Source organism: Olea europaea, chromosome 6 (assembly GCF_002742605.1).
Source record: "Olea europaea var. sylvestris chromosome 6, O_europaea_v1, whole genome shotgun sequence".
NCBI lineage: Eukaryota > Viridiplantae > Streptophyta > Magnoliopsida > Lamiales > Oleaceae > Olea > Olea europaea.
The window spans coordinates 27,744,332-27,766,201 of NC_036242.1; the positions used below are offsets into that span (position 1 = coordinate 27,744,332).

Genomic DNA, 21,870 nt, shown 5'->3' on the forward strand with positions numbered 1-21,870 from the left:
TTGCATTTGGCGTTTGGTTCGATTTACTTTTGTTTGTGGTCTTGGGGTCAAAATACCCAACAAGACCTATATCAATATTGAAACTACTCATTTTTTACTAACATCATGTTCTATAGTCATAATTTTATTGGAATAATTTTTTGAAGAATAGCGCGCGAAAGTGTAATAGGCACAAGAGCCTCCCCATCATCTCTTTCCTTCACTTATATTCGTGCATTGCTTTTTTGCTGGTGACGTCTATGAATATTTTTTAGCATTTTAGATTAGCATTCAAATTTCATTTTCCTTATAGAAGTCATATTTTCAGATTTGTTATCACCTTAGTTGTCATTAACTGAAAAACTCCATCGATAGTTAACTTATATAAAATAACTATATCCCCTAATTGGATATTGATTTAGCAATATACTACCCATGCGATAAATGGAAACAGATTACACCAAGTACAAAGCTTTTGTTTCTAACTATCATTCATATGAAAACTTTGATTTCTTGTATCGAATACAAATTTTCTTTACTCATTATATTCTTACCATAGCTCGACTTATGTATATGGCCTATATTTTTGTATAACTATAAATACTGTAAATAATTTTCTAAAGAGACAAGCAGCTATTTGGCTCAACTGAGCCGGAAGACTTCCCAATGGCGTGAATGCATGACGCATGAGCCGGCTCATTTTTATAGGTCAGCTTAACATCTTCCAAGGTAATATCACTGCATGGATTTCCTTTGCTGCAGTCAAATTTTACTGCAGTTTCTGTTGCCGAACTCCCATGTATGTCTTGATATGTTACATCACTAATCTTCACGCCTGAAACCTGAAAAAATTAAGATCGCTTTGCAAAATTAATTTACAATTGAATGGTAATTTTATTTTTTTAATAATGAGTTCCCATGTCTTAATTACCTGACTGGGGCAATTGTGGTCGTCGGGACAGTAATTTTGATCAATAATTATGGGGTTTTCAACATTAACCATGACTAAATGCTGGAAAAGAATATTTTTAACGAATCCATTGCTTGGCCTGGCCCATGTCTTCACCCTCACCCCATTTTGAGTTCCTGTGAATGTAGCTGATTTAACTGTCACATTTTGCACTCCAGGTTCTTGCAAATCCCAGCCTAGACTCCCAATGCTGCAGAAAAAGAGCACAAATTAGTTAACTCAGCTTAATAAATTGTTGGGATACATTATGTCATACTTCCTCTATTATAAAAAATAGAATTGCTTTCCTTTTTCGTCTGTCCCAAAATATAGGTCACTTTCCTTGTTGATATTATAATTAATTTCTTAGTTTTAGGATATGTATAAAGCTTCTTTGCCAGAATGATTTAACAAAAAGCTTGACATAATTGCATGTGGTAATTAATAATTGAATGAAAAAGTTAACTGTACTTTAAACTGTCCAATGATAAAATATCACGTGGCATTATGTCAACCTTGATGTTAGTATAGCATGATTGTTTCTGATATACTCCTATTTGACGTGTTTTGTTATCAACAAATATGAATTATTCTTATTTAAACATTATTTAATGTAGAAATATGTTAGGAAAAAATATGAGAAAAATTTATATTTTCAACTAGTTTACTTACATGTTTCTTAATTCGTGTGAAAATAGAAATATGTTTATCTTTGTGGGACGTAAGGAGTACAATTATATCTATTTTAATGAAGATTGTGTAGTTGAAAATGAATACTGTAGAAAAAATAATATGGTAAAATGGTTGACGAACAAAAGTCATATCTATTGTGGCTATCAATTTTTAATTTACGTTTTTAGTACCTAATTCCATGACCAGGACCGCATGCGATGTTCTCAATCCACAAGTTCGAGGTGCCGGGGCCTATAGAGACACAATCATCTCCGGTGCCAATTCGAGAGTTCATAATTGTGACTCCTATTGATTTTTCCACGTGAATTCCGTCGGTGTTTGGGCTGTTGCCTGGTGTAGAAACCTTTATTCCCACTAGCTTGGCATTGTGGCATCCATCAACAAGAATGTTGAACTTCTGGCTATTTATTGAAGACAATCCATTCATTATGATGTTGTTGGAATTGTAGAAGGTCAGTGTCTGAGCAAGAAAGAATCGAAAAATTACGTTAGAATGTACAACATGACAAAAAGTAAAATCCACTTTCTTCTTTATTAACATACCGTTGCTCCGGTTGGACAACTCTTGCCGGATTTTTTGCAAGCCCACAAATTAGCCCCTTGGGCATCTAGGGTTCCACCAATAACAGAAACTCCGGTCACACTTTCGAACTTGATCCAGTTACCAGAATTTCCAAAAACATTGAAATTAGATGGAGCTACTAGTGTCCCATCAATTTGAATCGTTATAGCAGTGTTTTTGCATGACTTGCCGGCAAAAGTTGCAGCTCCAAGCAAGTATCTTCCCGGTGGCACGTAAATGGTTGCTGGCTGTGTAGAAGCACATGCTGAGGTCCATGCACTCAAGAATGCCTTGGTACAATCAGTTTTTCCATCAGATTTTGCTCCCAAACTTTGGACATTGTAATTAGCATTGGCTGCAATTGATGAGTAGTGGAAAAAGGTCAAGAGGAAATATTGGAAAGCAAGGAAAAAACTTAAAGCTGCCATTTTTTTTTCGTATGTATGTGTGTGTTATAGAGATAGGAAGAGAGAGAGAGAGAGAGAGGGAATGAGGAGATGAAGCAGTTATAAGAGGTATTTATAGGCTATAAGTTGAGTGCAAATTTAAACAGTGATGGTGTTTATGAGGTCACGATCACTGTTCACGTACCACACCGAGAAGAAAAATTGTTTGGACAAATGAGAATTTCAAGTTATTCAGCGCAATAAGAAAAATATGTATGACAATATAAGGAATCTTGTTTTTTTAAGAAATATTGCATAGAATAAAAAACATGTTAGTTAAATTGTGGCTGAAGAAACAAAATACAGGCACATGGTTGGATGTTTGTTTGGACAAATAAGAAATTCAACTTATTTAATTAGTGCAATATTAATAATTTACTGATCAAATTTAATAAAAAAAACTTTGACAATGGGGAAATAAATATGGCTTAGATTAAACACATAATAGAAAATTTGCATCTCAAAAAATAATGTATAGTTAGATCAATACAAATGAATATATATATATATATATACACACACACACACATACAGAGAGAGAGAGAGAGAGAGAGAGAGAGAGAGAGAGTAAATATTAGTAGGCTAGTCCATCATCATTTAACTAGGATAATTAAATAGGTGTTCATATCCCTTTCACGTTTAACATTGATTAAAAATTACTTCACGAAATATATAAACAAATTAATAAATTAACGAGAATTTTATTCATTCCCAATATTATCATTTTATGGAAATTTTATTGTACACACACAGCCACAATTTTATTCAATCCTTAAAAACTGTTGTGGCTGTGTGTGTACAATAAAATTTGTGGCCTTAAAAACTCACAGCCACAATGGTTGACCAACACAGCCACAATGCTCTAAAAACTAAAATATTCAAAATTCTCGTGTCTATTTTAAATTGAATGCACAACAAATCCTTAAATATAAAATCGCCAAACTTAAAACTATAATTTGACAGCAATATTGACCGGTGTGGGATGACAAAAGGGATACACAGATTGCATCAAATTTTCGTTTATCAAAATAATAATAATAATAATAATATATAAATAAATAAATAAATTTAATTGCTGAAACTCTACTTTTATATATCTCTGTAATTCAGTATTAAATTCTAAAGAAAATTTTATGGACATTAAGTACATATTTATGAAAGCGTACTTAATATTTGAATTAGAATGAGACGTCACAAGTCTCAACAAAATTTAAAGGTTGACTTAGTTAACACGTCATAATAAATAAATAAGTAAAAAGTAAAATTTTGACTTAAAATCCTCTTGCCATTATTCGTTGTGTATATATTTAATTTTTGAACGAAGAATGAATTTCATCACTACACAAACCAGTATTGAATACAATTTTTTAACGGAAAAAAGATATTGTGCATGTTGTTATTTGCATCATCGTCAGAATTGTTAGGTATGGTGACAAGTTTCAAGAAATTCGTATATTGGACTCCTTCCAACAACTAAATCATTATTTTAGTTGAGAAATTAAACCAATATCCATTTGTTCAAAAATATTAGTTACAACTCAAATTTCTTGCTTCAATTTAGTCCAGAGTTCAAAAATAAATTAAACTGACCAAAATAATGAATATTATATTTTTGAACTAAGTGTTTTTCCTCCGTAAAGTGGGACATACTTTTAATAGTTTTTTTATCGAGACATCTACTTTAATAATAACATTGAAGTTCTATGTTATGTTCTTAATTACACAATTTCAAAATAGTCTAATTTTATTCTTTATAAGGAAAGAAGTACCTCCTAAATTTTCATTTTTATCTCGATTCAAGTTTTGAGGTAGGGCGTTCTTTCCTTATAGTCCAAATTATCATCTATAGGTGTAGTAGGAGATGTGTCAAATCCTGCCCCCACATTGATTTTTAATTGAGGGAATATTATCCAGAACGAGCTTTGGTGCTGCTTTAACTAACACATTATAATTAGAGTCCTTAATAAACACTTCTTAAATTACATCAAAATTACCTGGTTAAATAGATTTATGTAACATATAGGGTACGAGAAATGAGTAATGCTACACGTATATCAGGATGTCCATAATGGTGTTTATCCCTCTCATATGGAGGGGACCCACTTCCAATAAAATATAATTTATTCGAAGTATGTCCCTCTCCATGTGAGGAGGTGGATACCACATTATATACAAATAGCATTTCCCACTAAAAATATATAGGAATGGATAGCCAGCGAACTAATAATGAATAGAAATAAAATTTCATTAATTGATCCTTTCTGCTAATAGTAAAGTTGAAGATTAATTTACGGCGAGAATGTTGCCTAATTTACTCATTTCTCATTTGAATTTCAAATACTGTCTTTTTTTTTATTTTCAGCCGATTTTGTTATCCGTTTCATCAATAGTTGAATTTTCACTTTATGAGATCCATGATTTTCAATTCTAAATAAAAAAATCAATACAATGAAACAATAGATATTTTATTCTTAAAAAGTTCAGTGTGAAGTACAAGAACTTTTTCCTTCAAAGCAATTACGACTTATGACCATAACACATCTTAGCCCCTATTTGAGCTCCATTAAAACATCCTTTTTTTTCCCCTTCTTTGGAATAGTAAATTTTTGGAGAATGCATAGTTAAAAGAAAAAAGTTTTGAATTTACATGTAATATTATTTTATAGGAAAATGTGTAGTTGAAAATAAATTTTGAAATAATATATTTTTTGAAAGATATTGGAGCCCGAACGTAGCTTATTAACTTGCTTAATTTTCACTATAGTCACGATCTGATGCAACGCATCATCACAGGGAAAGCCTCACGAAAGTGTGTATGAAGATTTATAGCAGAACATATATTTTTACTTGGGTGGCTGTAATAGAAAATTTAGGGTGCAACGGTTTGTGATTGTGTTTTCAATTTTCAGTTTTGAATCCATTTTTAGTTTTCTGTTTTGAGAGACTATTTTAGAATTACAGAAAACATGTTTGGTTTGTTATTTTGAAAAACGATTTCTCAAAATAAAAAACTAGAAAGTGCGTTTGGTTTAAAATTTTTAAAAATTGTTTCATTTAATTTATTCAATTAATTTGATTATTTAGTCAAACATAATAATTTTATGCTAATATATTACCAGATAATATATATTTTTAACTTGGTGAATTTACTATTTTTTCTTACTACAAAAATAAAATAATAAATAATAAATTTATAGACCAAAAATAGAAATCGTTGTAAAGAAAATAGATAGTCTTTCCTTCATCATTCTTGATGTATTTTGCTTTCACTTGGACAGTAAAAAAGGAAATAATGATAGTTCTTTCAAATTTTGATCAGCGCAAAAACAAACAATAATGTAAACTGAAAAATATTTTGTGGGTCTTAAAATTATTATACTTCACTAAATTGTATCAAATTACAACTTTTTATTTTAAAAGTAATGCTGAGTATCTCCTAGGTTAAAAAAAATAAAAAATAAAAAATAAAAAAATAAAAAAGATGTGTTTCGAGTGTTTTTCGCATTTTGAGTTTTTCAACTGAAAACACTCAAAATGGAAAAAAATTGTCTTGAATTTTCAGTTATAAATTTTTCTTTATTTACGAAAATGTATTTTCGAAAATGACAGACTAAACATGTTTTGGATATTTTCGAAAACTAAACACAAAAAAGACTGGAAAACAGGAAACCAAATTCACCATTAGTTTTTCTATGAAGTGTGATTCCATTTCCGGCAGTCGTTGGCAAATGGTAGGCCCTGTAATTAGTATAGTTTATTTAGAGGTCAAAATAATCACATGCATTGCTCAGGAAAAATGATAAGAGTTCACAGAAACAAGGAAATGAGTCCCTCAAATGAAGGAATGCGCATTGGATAAATATGTGTATAATCAACTTCATAGTTTCACGTCATTGGACATAACTTTCGTATGCAAATATAAATCTTAAAATTGTTCTATGATATATACGATGCATAGATTATATGCTCCTACTAAGTCCTATCTTCAAAAATCTTACGTAAGAAGGGATAAAATTTGGTAAATCTTTACACTTTTTCCTTGCTTAATGAAGATCATTTTATCTAAACTATATAATCTTTCTGTGCAGAATGTCTTATTAATATTTAATTTATATTTAAGAGGGTGTTTAGTGGAGATTAAAATTAGACTTTCTTAGTAGATTGTGATAAAAGTTCTTGAAATGTGTGGTTGAAAAGTTGTGAGATTCATAAAAGATGTGGTTAATATTGATTGTTTGACTTTGACTTAGATTAAAATCAGATTTTAATCCGTACCAAACGGACTGTAAGTTATATGTTTAGTTGGGTTAATTGGAATTCCCTCATTATATACAGGAAATTCAAGGTTGGTGTTGAAATTATAGTGTGTATAATAAATTTGCCTAACTATTACAATGTATAAGATCCTATTTATATGATTATAAATAACTCTTAAAAAATAATTATTTGATAATCACACAAACTATAAAAAATAATAATTTCACACGATTGGGAAAGTAAAATGGTGAATAATCTTTTTAGATTTTCAACATCTCTCTTCAAACTCAATATGATGTTGTAGAAATGACATTGAGTTTGAAAATTATATTGATCCAAACATATCATCGTTTTCAAGGCTCAAATAATGAAAGGCGGAGCCACAAGTTTGGTTTAATGGGGACATAACTTAAATATGCAAGTTTGGAAACACGACAATAATTGAGATTATTGAATAGTTTGAACAGTTATCATACTTCGAAAACACTTTAGAATGACCTCTTTATTAATATCGTTGGGGATCCAATTGTATGTTTGCTCTTCACATTTGATCTCGAATGCTAACAATATTTCTATATTAATTACTCGATTTGTTTACGTTACTATTATTTTTGTAGGACATTGACACTCTCTGTTAGAATACCATTCCATAGTTGTTGCATATCAGGTCCAACGACTGAAAATAAAGAAAAATACTTGAACAAATTTTACTAATTAAAAACATGGAAGATGTTATAAAAATTCTTGAAACATTTCATCGAAACACTTAAAGAAGAAATAACTCAAGTTCAAAACAAAAGAAGTTAAAACGAAATATCAATTAAAAAAAAAAAAGGGTTTCTACTTGGATTTTGAGAGAATTTTTATTTAGATAATGATGTTCAATTCGTCACTATCACTATTTACGTAAGTTCTAAATTTAATATCAAACCTTTAAAAAACGAATTTTATTGGAAAACTAACCATATAATGAATACAAATTTTTAAATGAAAAAAAATTGTGAAAGTTGCAGTTTGCATCACCCGTCACATTTTTAATAGCTGAAGCTATAACAAAATATTTATGGCCAAATTTTAAAGAATTTTGCATCCGCTACAAATTTAAGTTGCTTGTTCTAATAAATTATTGTCTCAAGTGTATTTTTCGAAAGTTGTGAATGAGCAGGGATTTATATTCAGAATGGATATGGATTCATTGAATTTTGCTTTTTAATGTAATTATTTGAATTAAACCAGGTATCTTCAAACTGGTTCACGCAATTCTTAGTGTGCCAATTATGAAAATATATACCGTAATATAGGCAGAAGATTGAGGCAAAAAACTTATGTTAGAAAAGCACGTTAATTACGTCATTTATTCTTATTTTATTAATGGCTTGCAAGTCAAAATGACATTAATTGAATTTTCTATCAATCCTAGACAGTTGCTAATTATATTAAAATCTCGCCTTTTCACGTCTAAAATTATGGTCGTTAAAAGCAAACATTCTTGTACTAATATCTATAGTGTAATTGGAAATCTGGTTATAACTTTAGTATCTAATGTAGTGGATTTTTTTTTTTTTTTTTTTTAGCTCATATTTAATTTTGTAGTGTAGAAATTACATATAGGATCTACCCTCATTTTAAATGATTTTCTACTTATACAAGCAACTATTTGGTTGAACCAAGGCCAGAAGACTTCCCGTCGGCATTAATGCATGAAGACTGAGCCGGTTCATTGCAACTTCTGTTGACGAATTTCCATATATGTCTTGGTATGTTACATCACTAACCTGAAACCTGAAAAAAGAAAAAAAAAAATTAAGGCCCTTCTTCAGAATTAATTTAGCAAATTTGTGATATACAGGTCTGGAAATCAGCTTGTGGACAAGTTTGGAGCTGACTGGACTAAAGTTCACTGAAGCGATTACTTTCACCAGTTCTATGTCAAGCAATAGATATGTGCAAAGCTGTTTATACAGGTGAGTTGTTTATCTGTCTGGTTGGGGTAATTTTCAGGTAGTTTATGTTGGAAAAATAATAGACTGACGACTTCAAAACCAAAAACAAACTTACCAACCTTACCGAAAATTGGACAAAATAACAGTAAGAAAACAAGGAAAATCAGTTTTTTGAGTGGGTAACTTTTGAATTCTTTCCCTAATTGCTGGGGGTGTCAGCCATACGAATTTGTTATATGCTCGGAGCATGAGACACAAAAGCATAGAGCGCATTGTTGTGGTCCATTGTCAATTTTCGTGGGCGTTCTGTTACTGTGATAATAAAAGTTGGGAAGTATTTTCGTGTACTTCATGTGTGCGTTTATAAATTAATTATGTCACTTTCATAAAGTTCTGAGTGTAATTTGGTGGCTGCCCGAATGAGAAACTTAGTGCATTATAGGCGAATATTTCAAAGCATAAAATTTGACCCTATCACAATAGACAACAAACTAATGATGAATAGAGACAAAATTAAGATGGTAATTAATTACTTGACCCATATGCCATTCTTTCTGTTCATAGTTCAAATTGAAATTAATTTCCGGCGAGAATGTTGCCTAATTCACTCATTTCTCCTTTTTAGTTACAAGTACTCTCAGTCTTCTTTATTTTCAACCCAATTTGTTATCTGTTTCGTCAACAATTGAAATTTCACTTTATTAAATCCATGTTTTTTCAATTTTGATTATAAAAGTCAATAATGAACAATGGATTTTTTTTATTTTTTTTTTTAAATTCAGTGTGAAGTACGTGAACTTTTTTCCGCTGCATTCCTTCAAAACAATAAGTACTAATGACCATTACACGTCTTATTAACTTGTTGAATTTTCCCTACATTCACGATCAGATGCAGTGCATCATTAGAGGGAAATCCTCACGAAAATGTGTATTAGGATGAAGATATATTTTACCTATCGCTACTCTTCTCTTTTACTTGGGTTTGAGATTGGCTATAAGAGAAAATTCTATTTTTTTCTATTAAGTGTGATTCCGGCAGTAGTTGCCAAATGGTAGGCCCTGTAATTAATAAACAGTATAGTCTATGTAGAGGTCAAAATAATCACACGCATTGCTCCGGAAAAATGAAGGGTGCCTGAAACATGGAATAAGTCCCTCAAATAAAGGAATGTCCATTGGATAAATATGTGCATAATTTTAGGTCATTGGACATAACTTTCATATTCAAATATAAATCTTACTTCATGTGATTTAAGAGATGGAAATATGGTGGATTAAAGAGATACTAAACTATCTAGTCGAGAAGTCCAAATGGACTACGTTCTATCTTCAAATAAAAAGGGATAAAATATGGTAAATCTTTACATCTTTTCCATGTTGACATATCTAACGAATTGATCTTCAGCAATATCTCAACAACTTTTAAAGATTTGAGGTTTCGTCTTAAAAAGTCAAATTTATTTGGTCCAAGGAGGAATTGTATCTAGGAATATACAACTTCTAAAGACTTGTGGTTAATTTTTTTGACACAAGATTTGAGAAAGGTCAAATAAGCACAACCAAATGTGAATAAAAAGGCATAATCAGGTGCTATACTAAACATCTTGAAATACACCGAGACATTGCCAATATATGGGAGTCGATTAATCAAAAGTAGTTGTTAAGAATGCATTAACCCAAAATTCCGTAGGGAGTTTAGATCGTGTTAAAAGTGTTAGCCCAAATTTCATGATATGTAAAAGCTCACATTCGGCCATTTTGTTGACTTGTACAAGGAGAGTTTAAGTGAGAGAGAATGCCATTATCTAATAGAAGTTGTGCAGAGAGTTATTTCTTGAGTACAAGGTTTTTCTCACAGGCACCATACAGATACTGCATTGTTAACACATGGTATGGTGCCTTTTTTGTGATTTTTGACTAGAACCAATGATATTGCGCCAAGTAGAATTCTATAACAATTCTGAGTACTCTTGTACAAATAGCAATAAATTATTGTTTATTTATCAACTTTATATATATATTAACGCTCAACAGCAAAAATTAGTTCACCTGTGAACTCTTATACTTAGAATTAACAGGGATTTATTAAACTTTGCTTTTAAAGGTAATAATTGGAAGAAATTAACGTAACATATACCGTAATATACGCAGAAGATTGCGGTCCAGCAGCAAACACGTATGTCAGAAGCACATTATTACATCATTGATTCTTATTTTAATAATAGCTTGAAAGTCAAAATAACATTAATTAATTAGGTTATCATTCAAAGACAATTGCTAATTATATTAAAATCTTGTCCTTGAAAATTATTGTCGTTAAAAGCAAATTTACTTGTACTAATTAATATTTATAGATTCATTGGATATCAGGTTACAGCAAATATAGGATTTAGTTTTGTTAAGAAATATAGGATTATTTATTATTTATTAATGGTAGAATAGTCCTTTTTAGTTTTCTTTGTTTAGCCTATATATATTCTCTTTGTATTTAGGTTAAATCATCTTTTAGCATTCAATTAATTAATGTAGTATCAATAAAACCCTAGCATCCTCCTTTTTCTTCTTTATTTTCTTTGGATTGTTTAACATGGTATCAGAGCCAGATTTCATGAGACAAAATTATTTTTGGTATTTTTGCAATCTGGTATTTCTACAATCTATTATTTTTTTTATTATGGCTACTGAAAGAGACGATTCCCTTCAGTCTGTGAGTGTGAGGTTGGATGGAAAGAATTATTCGTATTGGAATTACGTGATGAGAAATTTTCTTAAGGGTAAAAAGATGTGGAGATTCATTAGTGGAACTTCTGTGAAACCTGAGAATACCAATGAGGGTTAAGCTGCTTTGATAGATGTCTGGGAATCAAACAATTCAAAAATTATTACTTGGATTAACAACTCTGTGGAGCATTCCATAAGTAGAGAGTTGGCGAAGTATGAGATAGCAAAGGAGATTTGGGATCATTTTCAAAGATTATTCACTCAGTCAAATTTTGCAAAGCAGTATCAATTGGAGAATGATATACAAGCTCTTCATCAGAATAATATGAATATTCAGCAGTTTTATTCTGCTATGACAGATTTTTGGGATCAATTGGCCCTTACAGAATCGACAGAATTAAACGCATGTGCTGCCTATATTACTCATAGAGAGCAGCAACGATTGGTACAATTTTTAACGGTACTTCGCAGTGATTTTGAAGGACTCAGAGGTTCAATTTTGCATCGTTCTCCACTTCCTTCTGTTGACTCAGTTGTCAGAAAGTTATTGGCTGAAGAAATACGTCTTAAGTCTTATGGTGAAAATGGAATTCTTTCTGTTTCTAAGCCTTCTGTATTAGCATTGTCTTCTAAGCCATCCTCTAATAATCAAAATAAGCCTTACACAAGGGTTGCCTTTGATGAGTGCAGTTTCTGTAAGCATAAAGGTCATTGGAAGGCTCAGTGTCCTAAGTTGAGACAGTCAAATCAATTACAGCAGCAATCTCAAGCTTGGAAGCCTAGCAACCAATCACGATCTAATGCTCATAGACCACCACAATCTAATACTGCAGCAGTAGCTTCATCAGGTCCTATCACTGATCCTAGTACTTTGGCTGAGCAATTTCAGAAGTTTCTCTCCTTACAGCCTCAAGCTATGTCTGCTTCTTCCATAGATTAGTTGCCTCATAGTTCTTCAGGTATGTCACATTCTGTATGGGTCTTGAATTATGTTGCTTCACATCATATGTCTCCAGATTCTTCGTCTTTTGCTTCTGTGTCCCCTTCATCCTCTATTGCTGTCATGACTATTGATAGCACTCCTATGCCATTAGCAGGTGTTGGTTCTGTTGTCACACCTCACTTGTCCCTCCCTAATGTTTATCATATTCTGAAACTCATATTAAATCTTATTTCTGTTGGTCAGTTATGTGATTCTGGTAATTTAGTCACATTTTCCTTTTCTTCTTGTTATGTGCAGGATCTGCAATCTCAGAAGCTGATTGGAATAGGCCGTAGGAAGGGTGGACTATATATTTTGGATGAACTAAAAGTGCCAGTTGCTGCTGCCACTACTAGTGTTGATTTGTCTTCGTTTCGTTTGAGTCCTTCTTCTTCTAGTTTTTATTTATGGCATTCTCGTCTAGGTCATATTTCGTCGTCTCGTTTGAGATTTTTAGCTTCTACAGGGGCTTTAGGAAATTTACACCCTTGTGATATTTCTGATTGTAGTGGATGCAAACTGACAAAATTTTCAGCTTTACCTTTTAATCGAAGTATTTCTGTTTCTTCTTCTCCATTTGATTTGATTCATTCTGATATATGGGGGCCTTCTCCCATTGCCACAAAAGGAGGGTCACGATATTATGTTTCTTTTATTGATGATCACACTCGTTATTGTTGGGTTTATTTAATGAAACATCATTTTGAATTTTTTGAGATATACTTAGCCTTTCGTGCTCTTGTTAAAACTCAACATTCTGCTGTTATCAAATGTTTTAGGTGTGATTTGGGTGGGGAATACACTTCTAATAAATTTTGTAAGCTGCTTGCTTTAGATGGAACTATTCACCAAACTTCGTGTACAGATACTCCTTAGCAAAATGGTGTTGCTGAAAGAAAATATAGGCACATTGTTGAAACTGCTCGTTCTCTCTTGTTGTCTGCATCTGTCCCTAGTGTGTTTTGGGATGAAGCTGTTCTTACTGCTGTAAGTTTGATTAATACAATTCCATCTTCTCATATTCAAGGTTTTCTCCTTTCGAAAAGTTGTATGGGTATACCCCTGATTATTCTCTCTTTAGAGTTTTTGGTTGTACTTGTTTCGTTCTTCGTCCTCATGTAGAACGCAACAAGTTGTCATCTTGATCTACAATTTGTGTCTTTCTTGGTTATGGTAAAGGTAAAAAGGGGTATCGTTGTTTTGATCCAATAACTCAAAAATTTTATGTGTCTCGTCATGTTGTTTTTCTCGAGCATATACCTTTCTTTTCTATTCCATCCACAACTCATAGTCTGACTAGATCTGATCTTATTCGTATAGATCCTTTTTTTGACAATCCTGATAGTTTGTCTCTCAGGAGCCTACTACTTCAAATGTCCATTCTCATGTTCCTACCTCGTTGCTTTACAAGCAACTCGTACTAATCATTCCGCAGGTACTGACACTTTACTCTCCGGCACACGTGAAGCGTCCTCTTCTCCTATGGTCCCTCAAGCTCCGTCTGAGATTGTGGATCCGCCTCTACGTCAATCCATACGCATTCGTAAGTCTACAAAGTTACCAGATTTTGCTTATTCTTGTTATTCTTCATCCTTTTCTACTTTTTTAGCTTCTATTCATTGTCTCTCTGAGCCCTCTTCCTATAAAGAGGCAATTCTTGATCCTCTTTGGCAGCAAGCTATGGATGAGGAACTTTCGGCTTTGCATAAGACTGGTACTTGGGATTTGGTTCCTTTACCTTCTGGTAAGAGTGTTGTTGGTTGTCGTTTGGTGTATAAGATCAAGACTAATTCTGATAGATCAATTGAGCGATACAAAGCTAGGTTGGTTGCAAAGGAATACTCTCACCAGTATGGTATGGATTATGAGGAGACATTTGCTCCTGTTGCAAAAATGACTACTATTCGTACTCTTATTGCAGTAGCTTCAGTTTGTCAGTGGCGTATCTCTCAACTTGATGTTAAAAATACCTTCCTGAATGGAGATCTTCAAGAAGAGGTTTATATGGCATCCCCTCCTGGTGTTTCACATGATTCTGGGTATGTTTGCAAGCTCAAGAAAGCGTTGTATGGTCTCAAACAAGCACCTCGTGCTTGGTTTGAGAAATTTTTTGTTGTAATCTCTTCCCTTGAATTTTCTTCTAGTAGTCATGATTCTGCTCTTTTTGTTAAGAGCACTGATGCAGGTCGTATCATTCTATCTTTATATATTGATTACATGATTATTACTGGTGATGATATTGATGGTATTTCAGTTTTGAAGATAGAGTTAGCTAGACAGTTTGAAATGAAAGATTTGGGTTCTCTACGATATTTCTTGGGTATTGAGGTAGCCTTCTCACCCAGAGGTTATCTTCTTTTTCAGTCGAAATATGTTGCAGATATTCTTGAGCGGGCAAGACTTACTGATAATAAGATTGTTGATACTCCAATTGAGGTTAACGCGAAATATTCTTCTTCTGACGGTTTACCTTTGTCAGATCCCACTTTATACCGTACTATTGTTGGGAGCTTGATATATCTCACTATTATTCGTCCAGATATTATATATGCTGTTCATATTGTTAGTCAGTTTGTTGCTTCTCCCACTACAGTTCATTGGCAGCTGTTCTTCGCATTTTGCGATATTTTCGGGGTACAGTATTTCAAAGTCTGTTACTTCCATCCACCTCCTCCTTGGAGCTGCGTGCATACTCTGATGCTAATCATGGCAGTGATACCACAGATTGCAAGTCTGTTACTAGTTTCTGTATCTTTTTAGGTGATTCTCTTATTTCTTGGAAAAGCAAGAAACAATCTATTGTTTCTCAATCTTCCATCGAAACAAAATATCGTGCTATTGCATCTACTACTAAAGAGATTGTTTGGTTATGTTGATTACTTGCAGATATGGGAGTTTTTCTTTCTCATCCCACTCCTATGTATTGTGACAACCAAAGTTCTATTCAGATTACTCACAACTCGATTTTTCATCAACGAACTAAGTATATTGAGATCGATTGTCATCTTACTCGTCATCATCTCAAGCATGGCACAATTACTTTGCCCTTTGTTTATTCTTCTTTGCAGCTTGCAGATTTTTTTACCAAGTCGCATTCTGTTTCTCGCTTTCGTTTTCTAGTTGGCAAACTCTCGATACTTATAGCTGCTGCATCTTGAGTTTGAGGGGAGATGTTAAGAAATATAGGATTATTTATTATTTATTAAGGGTAGAATAGTCCTTTTTAGTTTCCTTTATTTAGCCTATATATATTCTCTTTGTATTTGGTTAAACCATCTTTTAGCATTCAATTAATTAATGTAGTATTAATAAAACTCTAGCCTCCTCCTTTTTCTTCTTTATTTTCTTTGGATTGTTTAACAAGTTTTTCACTTTCATTCGTACGAAAACATTAGATCCTTGTATCATATACACTTTTTCTATACTCAACTCTTAATTAGGTAGTCTAGATTTTACCTATATGATGTATATTCCTAACGAAGTACGAGTTCTTTAAATAATTTTCTAATTATACAAGCAGCTACTTTGTTGAATCAAGCCAAAACACGGAATTAATGCATGATGACTGAGATGGTTCGTTGTTGTAAGTCAACATCTTCCAATGTAATAACACTGCCCACATATTGTTTAGTACAATCAAATTTCATTGCAATTTCTGTTGACGAACTTCCATGTATGTCTAGATATGTTATATCACTAATCTTCACACTTGAAACCTGAAAAAGAAAAAAAAAATTAAGACCCCGTTTTAGAATTAATTTGCAAGTTAATTGTACAAATTCATTGAATTTTTTTGTGAACGAGTTCCCATGTCATTCCACTATCAAAGATAGGAATTGTATAATCTTTTCGTCAATATGATCCCATCAATTACAAGATATGGGTATATGTCAATCTTAATTATCGATCAACTTAACTGAATGAAATGTACGCTATAATCTCTTACTAATTAAGAGTGATGAATTTTCTATTGATCATTCACAACCTTCATATAATTCTAATATAACGTCACTGCATGGGTATTGTTTACTACAATCAAATTTCATTGTAATTTCTGTTGACAAACTACCATGTATGTCCTGATATGTTATATCACTAATCTTTACACCTGAAATCTTAAAAAGCAAAAAAGAAAATAAATAAAATAAAATTAAGACCCCTTTTCAAAATTAATTAGCAAGTTAATTGTACAAATTCATTGAAATTTTTGGTGAACGAGTTCCATGTCATTCCACAAGCAAGGATAGGAACTGGCGAAAGGATTGGATCTATCCCAATAGCAAAGAGTAACAATACATTTTATAATGCTACGATAATTACCTGATCAGGGAAGTTGTGGTAGTTGGGGCAGTACTTTTGGACAATACTTATTGGATTTTCAACATTAACCATGGCAACATGCTGGAAAAGAACATATTTAATAAATCCATTGCTTGGCTTGGCCCATGTCTTCACCCTCACCCCGTCTTGAGTTCCTTTAAATGTAACTGTTTTAGCTATCACATATCCACTCCCAATGCAACAAAAAACTCACAAAAATTAACTAACTTAAGATGAGTTGTAGGAACATATCGTGTAGAGAGAAGACCTTGAGAAATATTTTCTCGAATAAAATGGAAGTCCAGTTCAATATGCTTAGTACGAGCATGAAACACAGGATTCTTACTCATTTGAAGAGCACTTTTGTTATCACACAATAGCAAAGGAGTGCATGATAGAGAGATGCCTATGTCACGAAGTAAAAATGAAATCCAAGTAGGTTCAGCCGCAATAGAAGCTAAGGATCGATACTCTGATTCGGCACTAAAACGAGCAACAGTAGTTTGCTTCTTTGTGCTTCATGAAATGCAGTTTGCCCCTAGATAAACACAATATCCAGCTGTGCTGCGATGACTAAGTAGACAACCAGCCCAATCAGAGTCCAAAAAGGCATATAAGGTAGGAGAACTTTGAGCAAGATAACAAATACCAAGATGTATAGTCCCTTGGAGATACTGAATAATACGTTTAACATCTCGAAGATTAGCAGTGGTTGGTGTTTGAAAGTACTGACAAACACGATTGACAGCATGTGTGATGTCTGGATGAGTGAAAGTGAGGTACTCGAGACTGCCGACTAGAGCTCTAAATTCTGTGGCATTAACAAGATTATTATCGGTACGCGTTGGTGTCACTTTGATAGCCATGGGAGTGCCAATAGGAGAGAAGTTTTGCATTTGAGCTTTTGCCAATAAATCCTTAGTATATTTTGTCTGCGATAAGAAAATGCCACCACTAAAATACTTCACTTCAATGCTTAAAAAATTATTGAGGCGACCTAGATATTTAAGAGCAAATTTTGAGCTAAGCATATGAATGATTTGTTGAATGGTAGAAGAATTTGATCTTGTAATAATCACATCATCAACATATACAAGAATGATAACAAGTACATGATTAGTTTTTAAGATAAATAGTGAAAAGTTGGCCTTACTGCACTGAAATCCAAGAGTAAAAAGAGATTGAGAAAAACAATCAAACCAAGCGCAAGGTGCTTGTTTAAGCCCGTAGATAGAGCGATGAAGTTTGCAAACATGATACGACAGATTCTGATCGATGAAACCAGGAGGTTGTTCCATGTATATAGTTTCTTTGAGGTGACCATGAAGAAAAGCATTTTTTTTTACGTCCAATTGCCTCATCTCCCAATTTGAGCTAACGGCAATAGAAAGACCAAGGCGAATAGTTGTAGGTTTAATCACTGGACTAAATGTTTCATCAAAATCTAAACCTAGAATCTGAGTAAATCCTTTTGCAACTAAGCGGGCCTTGTAACGATCAACACCCTCCCATCTTTATATTTTATGCGATAAATCCATTTTGATGCAATGGCATTTGTGTTATCGAGACGAGGAACAAATGTCCAAGTTTGGTTGTAATGAAGAGCTTGAAGCTCTTCCTTCATGGCACTAACCCAAAATTGATTTTTGAGAGTTGTCTTAAGGGTTTTTGATTCAGTCTGAGGATAATTGGTGGTGACTAAAGTTAATTCAGAATTCAATGTAGGATTTGCCCGAAGTTTTTGACGAGTTATCATCGGATGATTATTTTGAGAATGAGAAATATTGGATTGTGCAGTAGGAGTAGATATGGAGGTTGGCAATGAGGATGGAGAATGAGAAGAAAAAGGAAGATCAATAAACAATTGATTAGAGATATCTTGATGATTTTCAGTATTAGGGGAACAACTTTTATTTGTTTGTCTTAAAGATTCTGGAGTGCTATCGAAATTCAGAGAAGTGGTGCTTGGTTCAGCTTCTTGAGATTTTGTGGGAGATGGTGATATTTCTACGGGTGATGGAGAAACAGTGTTGGAAGAATTCAGAGAAAAAGAACAACACAGTGCTCAAAGTGTTGGAGTTTGGAAGGCCTGTAGGTTGAGAACTATTGTCTTTTTGAGAAGAGTCTAAGTTTGGTTGAAACCACTCATCAAAATTGGGAAATATCACCATTTGGCTTGGTTCCTGCATGCATGACAAAGAAATATTGTTAGCAGAAGGAAACACCATTTTATCAAAAATAACATGACTAGAAATATGAACTCGGTTTGTTTTAGGATCCAAACAACGGTAGCCTTTGTGTGTAGGACTATAACCAATAAAAATGCAAGAATAAGTTTTTTGATCAAATTTACTTTTAGTGTAATCCCGTAGGTAGGGAAAACACTGACAACCAAATATCCTTAATCCACTCTAATCAGGAGAACGCATGAACATCTTTTGATATGAGCTTATCATGTCAAGAGTCGCGAGAGGCATCCTGTTGATTAAATAGACAGCAGTTAGAAAAATGACAACCCAAAACTTTAAATAAATTGAAGAATGAAACATCATAGTGAGGGCTGTTTCGACAACATGTCGATGTTTTCTTTCGGACACTCCATTTTGTTCAAGAGTATAAGGGCATGAAATTTGTCTAGAGATGCCACAATGTTCTAGATATGTTAAGAAGTTTGTATTAACAAATTCACCACCACCATCACATTGAAAGATTTTAATCTTCCTTTCCAAGTGATTTTTTACTTGTTTTTGGAACTTTAAAAAACACTCAAAAAAATCAGATTTTTTTTAAGAGGAAATAACCAAGAGAATCGAGTACAATCATTGATAAAAATGGCATTATAGTGAAAATTTAGAGAAGAGTTTACAGGAGAAGGTCCCCACAAATCACAATGAATTTTATCTAAAGGAAAAGAAGCAATTTCATTAGATAATCTAAAACTTAGCTTACAACTTTTTCCTTGTTGACAGGAAGCAAAATACTAGGTATCTTAGTCCAACTTGAAATATTAATATTTTTGCTAGAGTTTAAAACACATAAGATTTTTTGACTTGGATGACCAAGTCTTTGGTGCCAAAGGTTAGAAGTACCAAGTGCGGTCCATGGACAGCATTTAGAGCTAGTTTGAAATCATCCTCCAAGGTATACAATCCACTTCTTTTACTGCCCTTTCCCAAAACCATTTTTTCCTGATTCTTAACAACAAAATTATAGTCAGTAAACTCAACAAAACACCTATTATCCGAAGTTAATTAACTAATAGATAAAAGACTTTTTCTTAATTCAGGAACAACAAGGACTTTGTTTAGTTTCAAATGACCATGTTTAGAATTTAAGGAGATATTACCAACATGAGAGATACGAAGACCTTGTCCATTTTTGACAAATACTTTATCACGACATCTGTAAGTAGAAATATTTTCTCATTTACCTAGGTTTTTTGTCATATGCAAAGTCGCTCCAGTATCGGCATAAAAATTCTGATCATTTGGATCCTTGATGTTCATAGTAGTGAGAGCTTGAGTAGCGTTGTCCTCAACATAGTCATATATGTCCCAACAATCTTTGGCAATGTGGTTTTTGTTACCATATATTTGACAAATAACAGGCTCTGTTTGATTATCTTGTTTCTGGTTTTCAACATTTTGCATCTGAAAACTTGGATAGTGTTGTTTATTGTAGAAGTTACGTTGGTTGTGGGAGAAGTTATGTCTTCCTCCATTGTATTACTGAAATCCTCTTCCTTTAGATCCAAAACGATTTCCACGTTGATTTTGACCCCTTCTTCTTCGACTGAAGAAAGCTTGGTGATGATCAATATGTGATTTTTCTTCTTCCTTTTGAGCAATAATAGTTTGTTCATGACCTTATAAGGCAAGAATAAACTGATTGAAGCTTGGTAAAGGTGTCTTGGCCAACATTGCAGTTTTGAAGTCAACATATTTAGGTCCAAGAGCACGAGCAATTTGAAACATTTTGTCCTCATTAGAAATTGGTCTTCCAATGGCTGCAAGGCTGTCATAAATGCATTTGAAACACTTGAGGAAATCTTCTAATAACAAAGATCCCTTCTTCATCGAGTAGAGGTTGTCCTTAAGCCAAGATTCCTTCTCTTTAGTCGCAGAAAGAATTTGTTCTTCAACAGCAAGCCAGACCTATTGAGAGGTGATTCCCTCGATTGCCATACTTACAACATCTTCTGTCATCATTCCCATAAGCCAAGCCATTAGCAATCCATCGTTGTTTGTACAAGAAACGAACTCTAGAACCTCCTTGTCATTATTTTCTTTAATTAGTTTTGATGGAATCACAGCATCTTCAACAATATGATGTTCCAGTCCAAGACCTTTAATTAGGGGAAGAACCTGAGATTTCCAAAGCAAATAATTTGCAGTAGTGAGTTTGGTGGAGATAAGGCTGGCACATTGGTAGAAGTTTTGAATGGTTAGTTTAGGCTCAAATGTTTCAGTCATGGTGGCTCTGATACCATAAAGAAAACAAAGGGCAGAAAAAGATAAGTTGGAAATTTTTATTTTCCCTTTCTATATTTTTGGCTATAACATCTCTAGAATTTATACAAGCAAGTAGCAGCAATATGGTATTGAAAAATAGCAAGATTGGTAGGTGAAAAATATTAACTATACATTGAAAGCTGGGAATTTGAACAGACAAATTGGTGTGCTAGCCGTTGAGAAAAGTAGAATATTGAAACTGATGCCAATGAATACAGACAATTAAAGAGATTTAACTAATTCCTTGAAATGAATTTCTGGCCATTATTCTTATCAAGCAATATGTAGCAAGCAAATGATGTTATTAATTTACTTAATTATAAACAGCGGAAGATAAAACAAATTTTTTTTCTTTTTCTTTTTTTTAGAGAGAAACTATGATAAAGAATTATACTTTTGATAAATTCCTTGAAAAACACTTCTGATCTGCAATCCCAACTGTCCCATCATCTAGCTTTTAATGAAAATTCACACAAGAAACAAGATTAGAATTAGGATTTTTCTTTT

At 32.9% G+C, this 21,870-nt stretch overlaps 1 protein-coding gene and 1 pseudogene across 1 annotated transcript; both read right to left on the bottom strand.

Moving 5' to 3' along the window:
• Window positions 1–434: 434 nt before the first annotated feature.
• LOC111396325 (polygalacturonase-like) lies at window positions 435–2,658 on the bottom strand. Its single transcript, XM_023022732.1, has 4 exons — window positions 2,165–2,658; window positions 1,792–2,081; window positions 911–1,139; window positions 435–821 (listed from the first exon to the last, which is right to left on the bottom strand). Exons 1-4 carry the CDS (start codon window positions 2,609–2,611, stop codon window positions 597–599), a joined length of 1,191 nt encoding a protein of 396 aa, XP_022878500.1. The 5' UTR covers window positions 2,612–2,658; the 3' UTR covers window positions 435–596.
• Window positions 2,659–8,523: 5,865 nt separating this feature from the next.
• The window catches only part of LOC111395351, a 47,162-nt pseudogene continuing 33,815 nt past the window's right edge, over window positions 8,524–21,870 (bottom strand).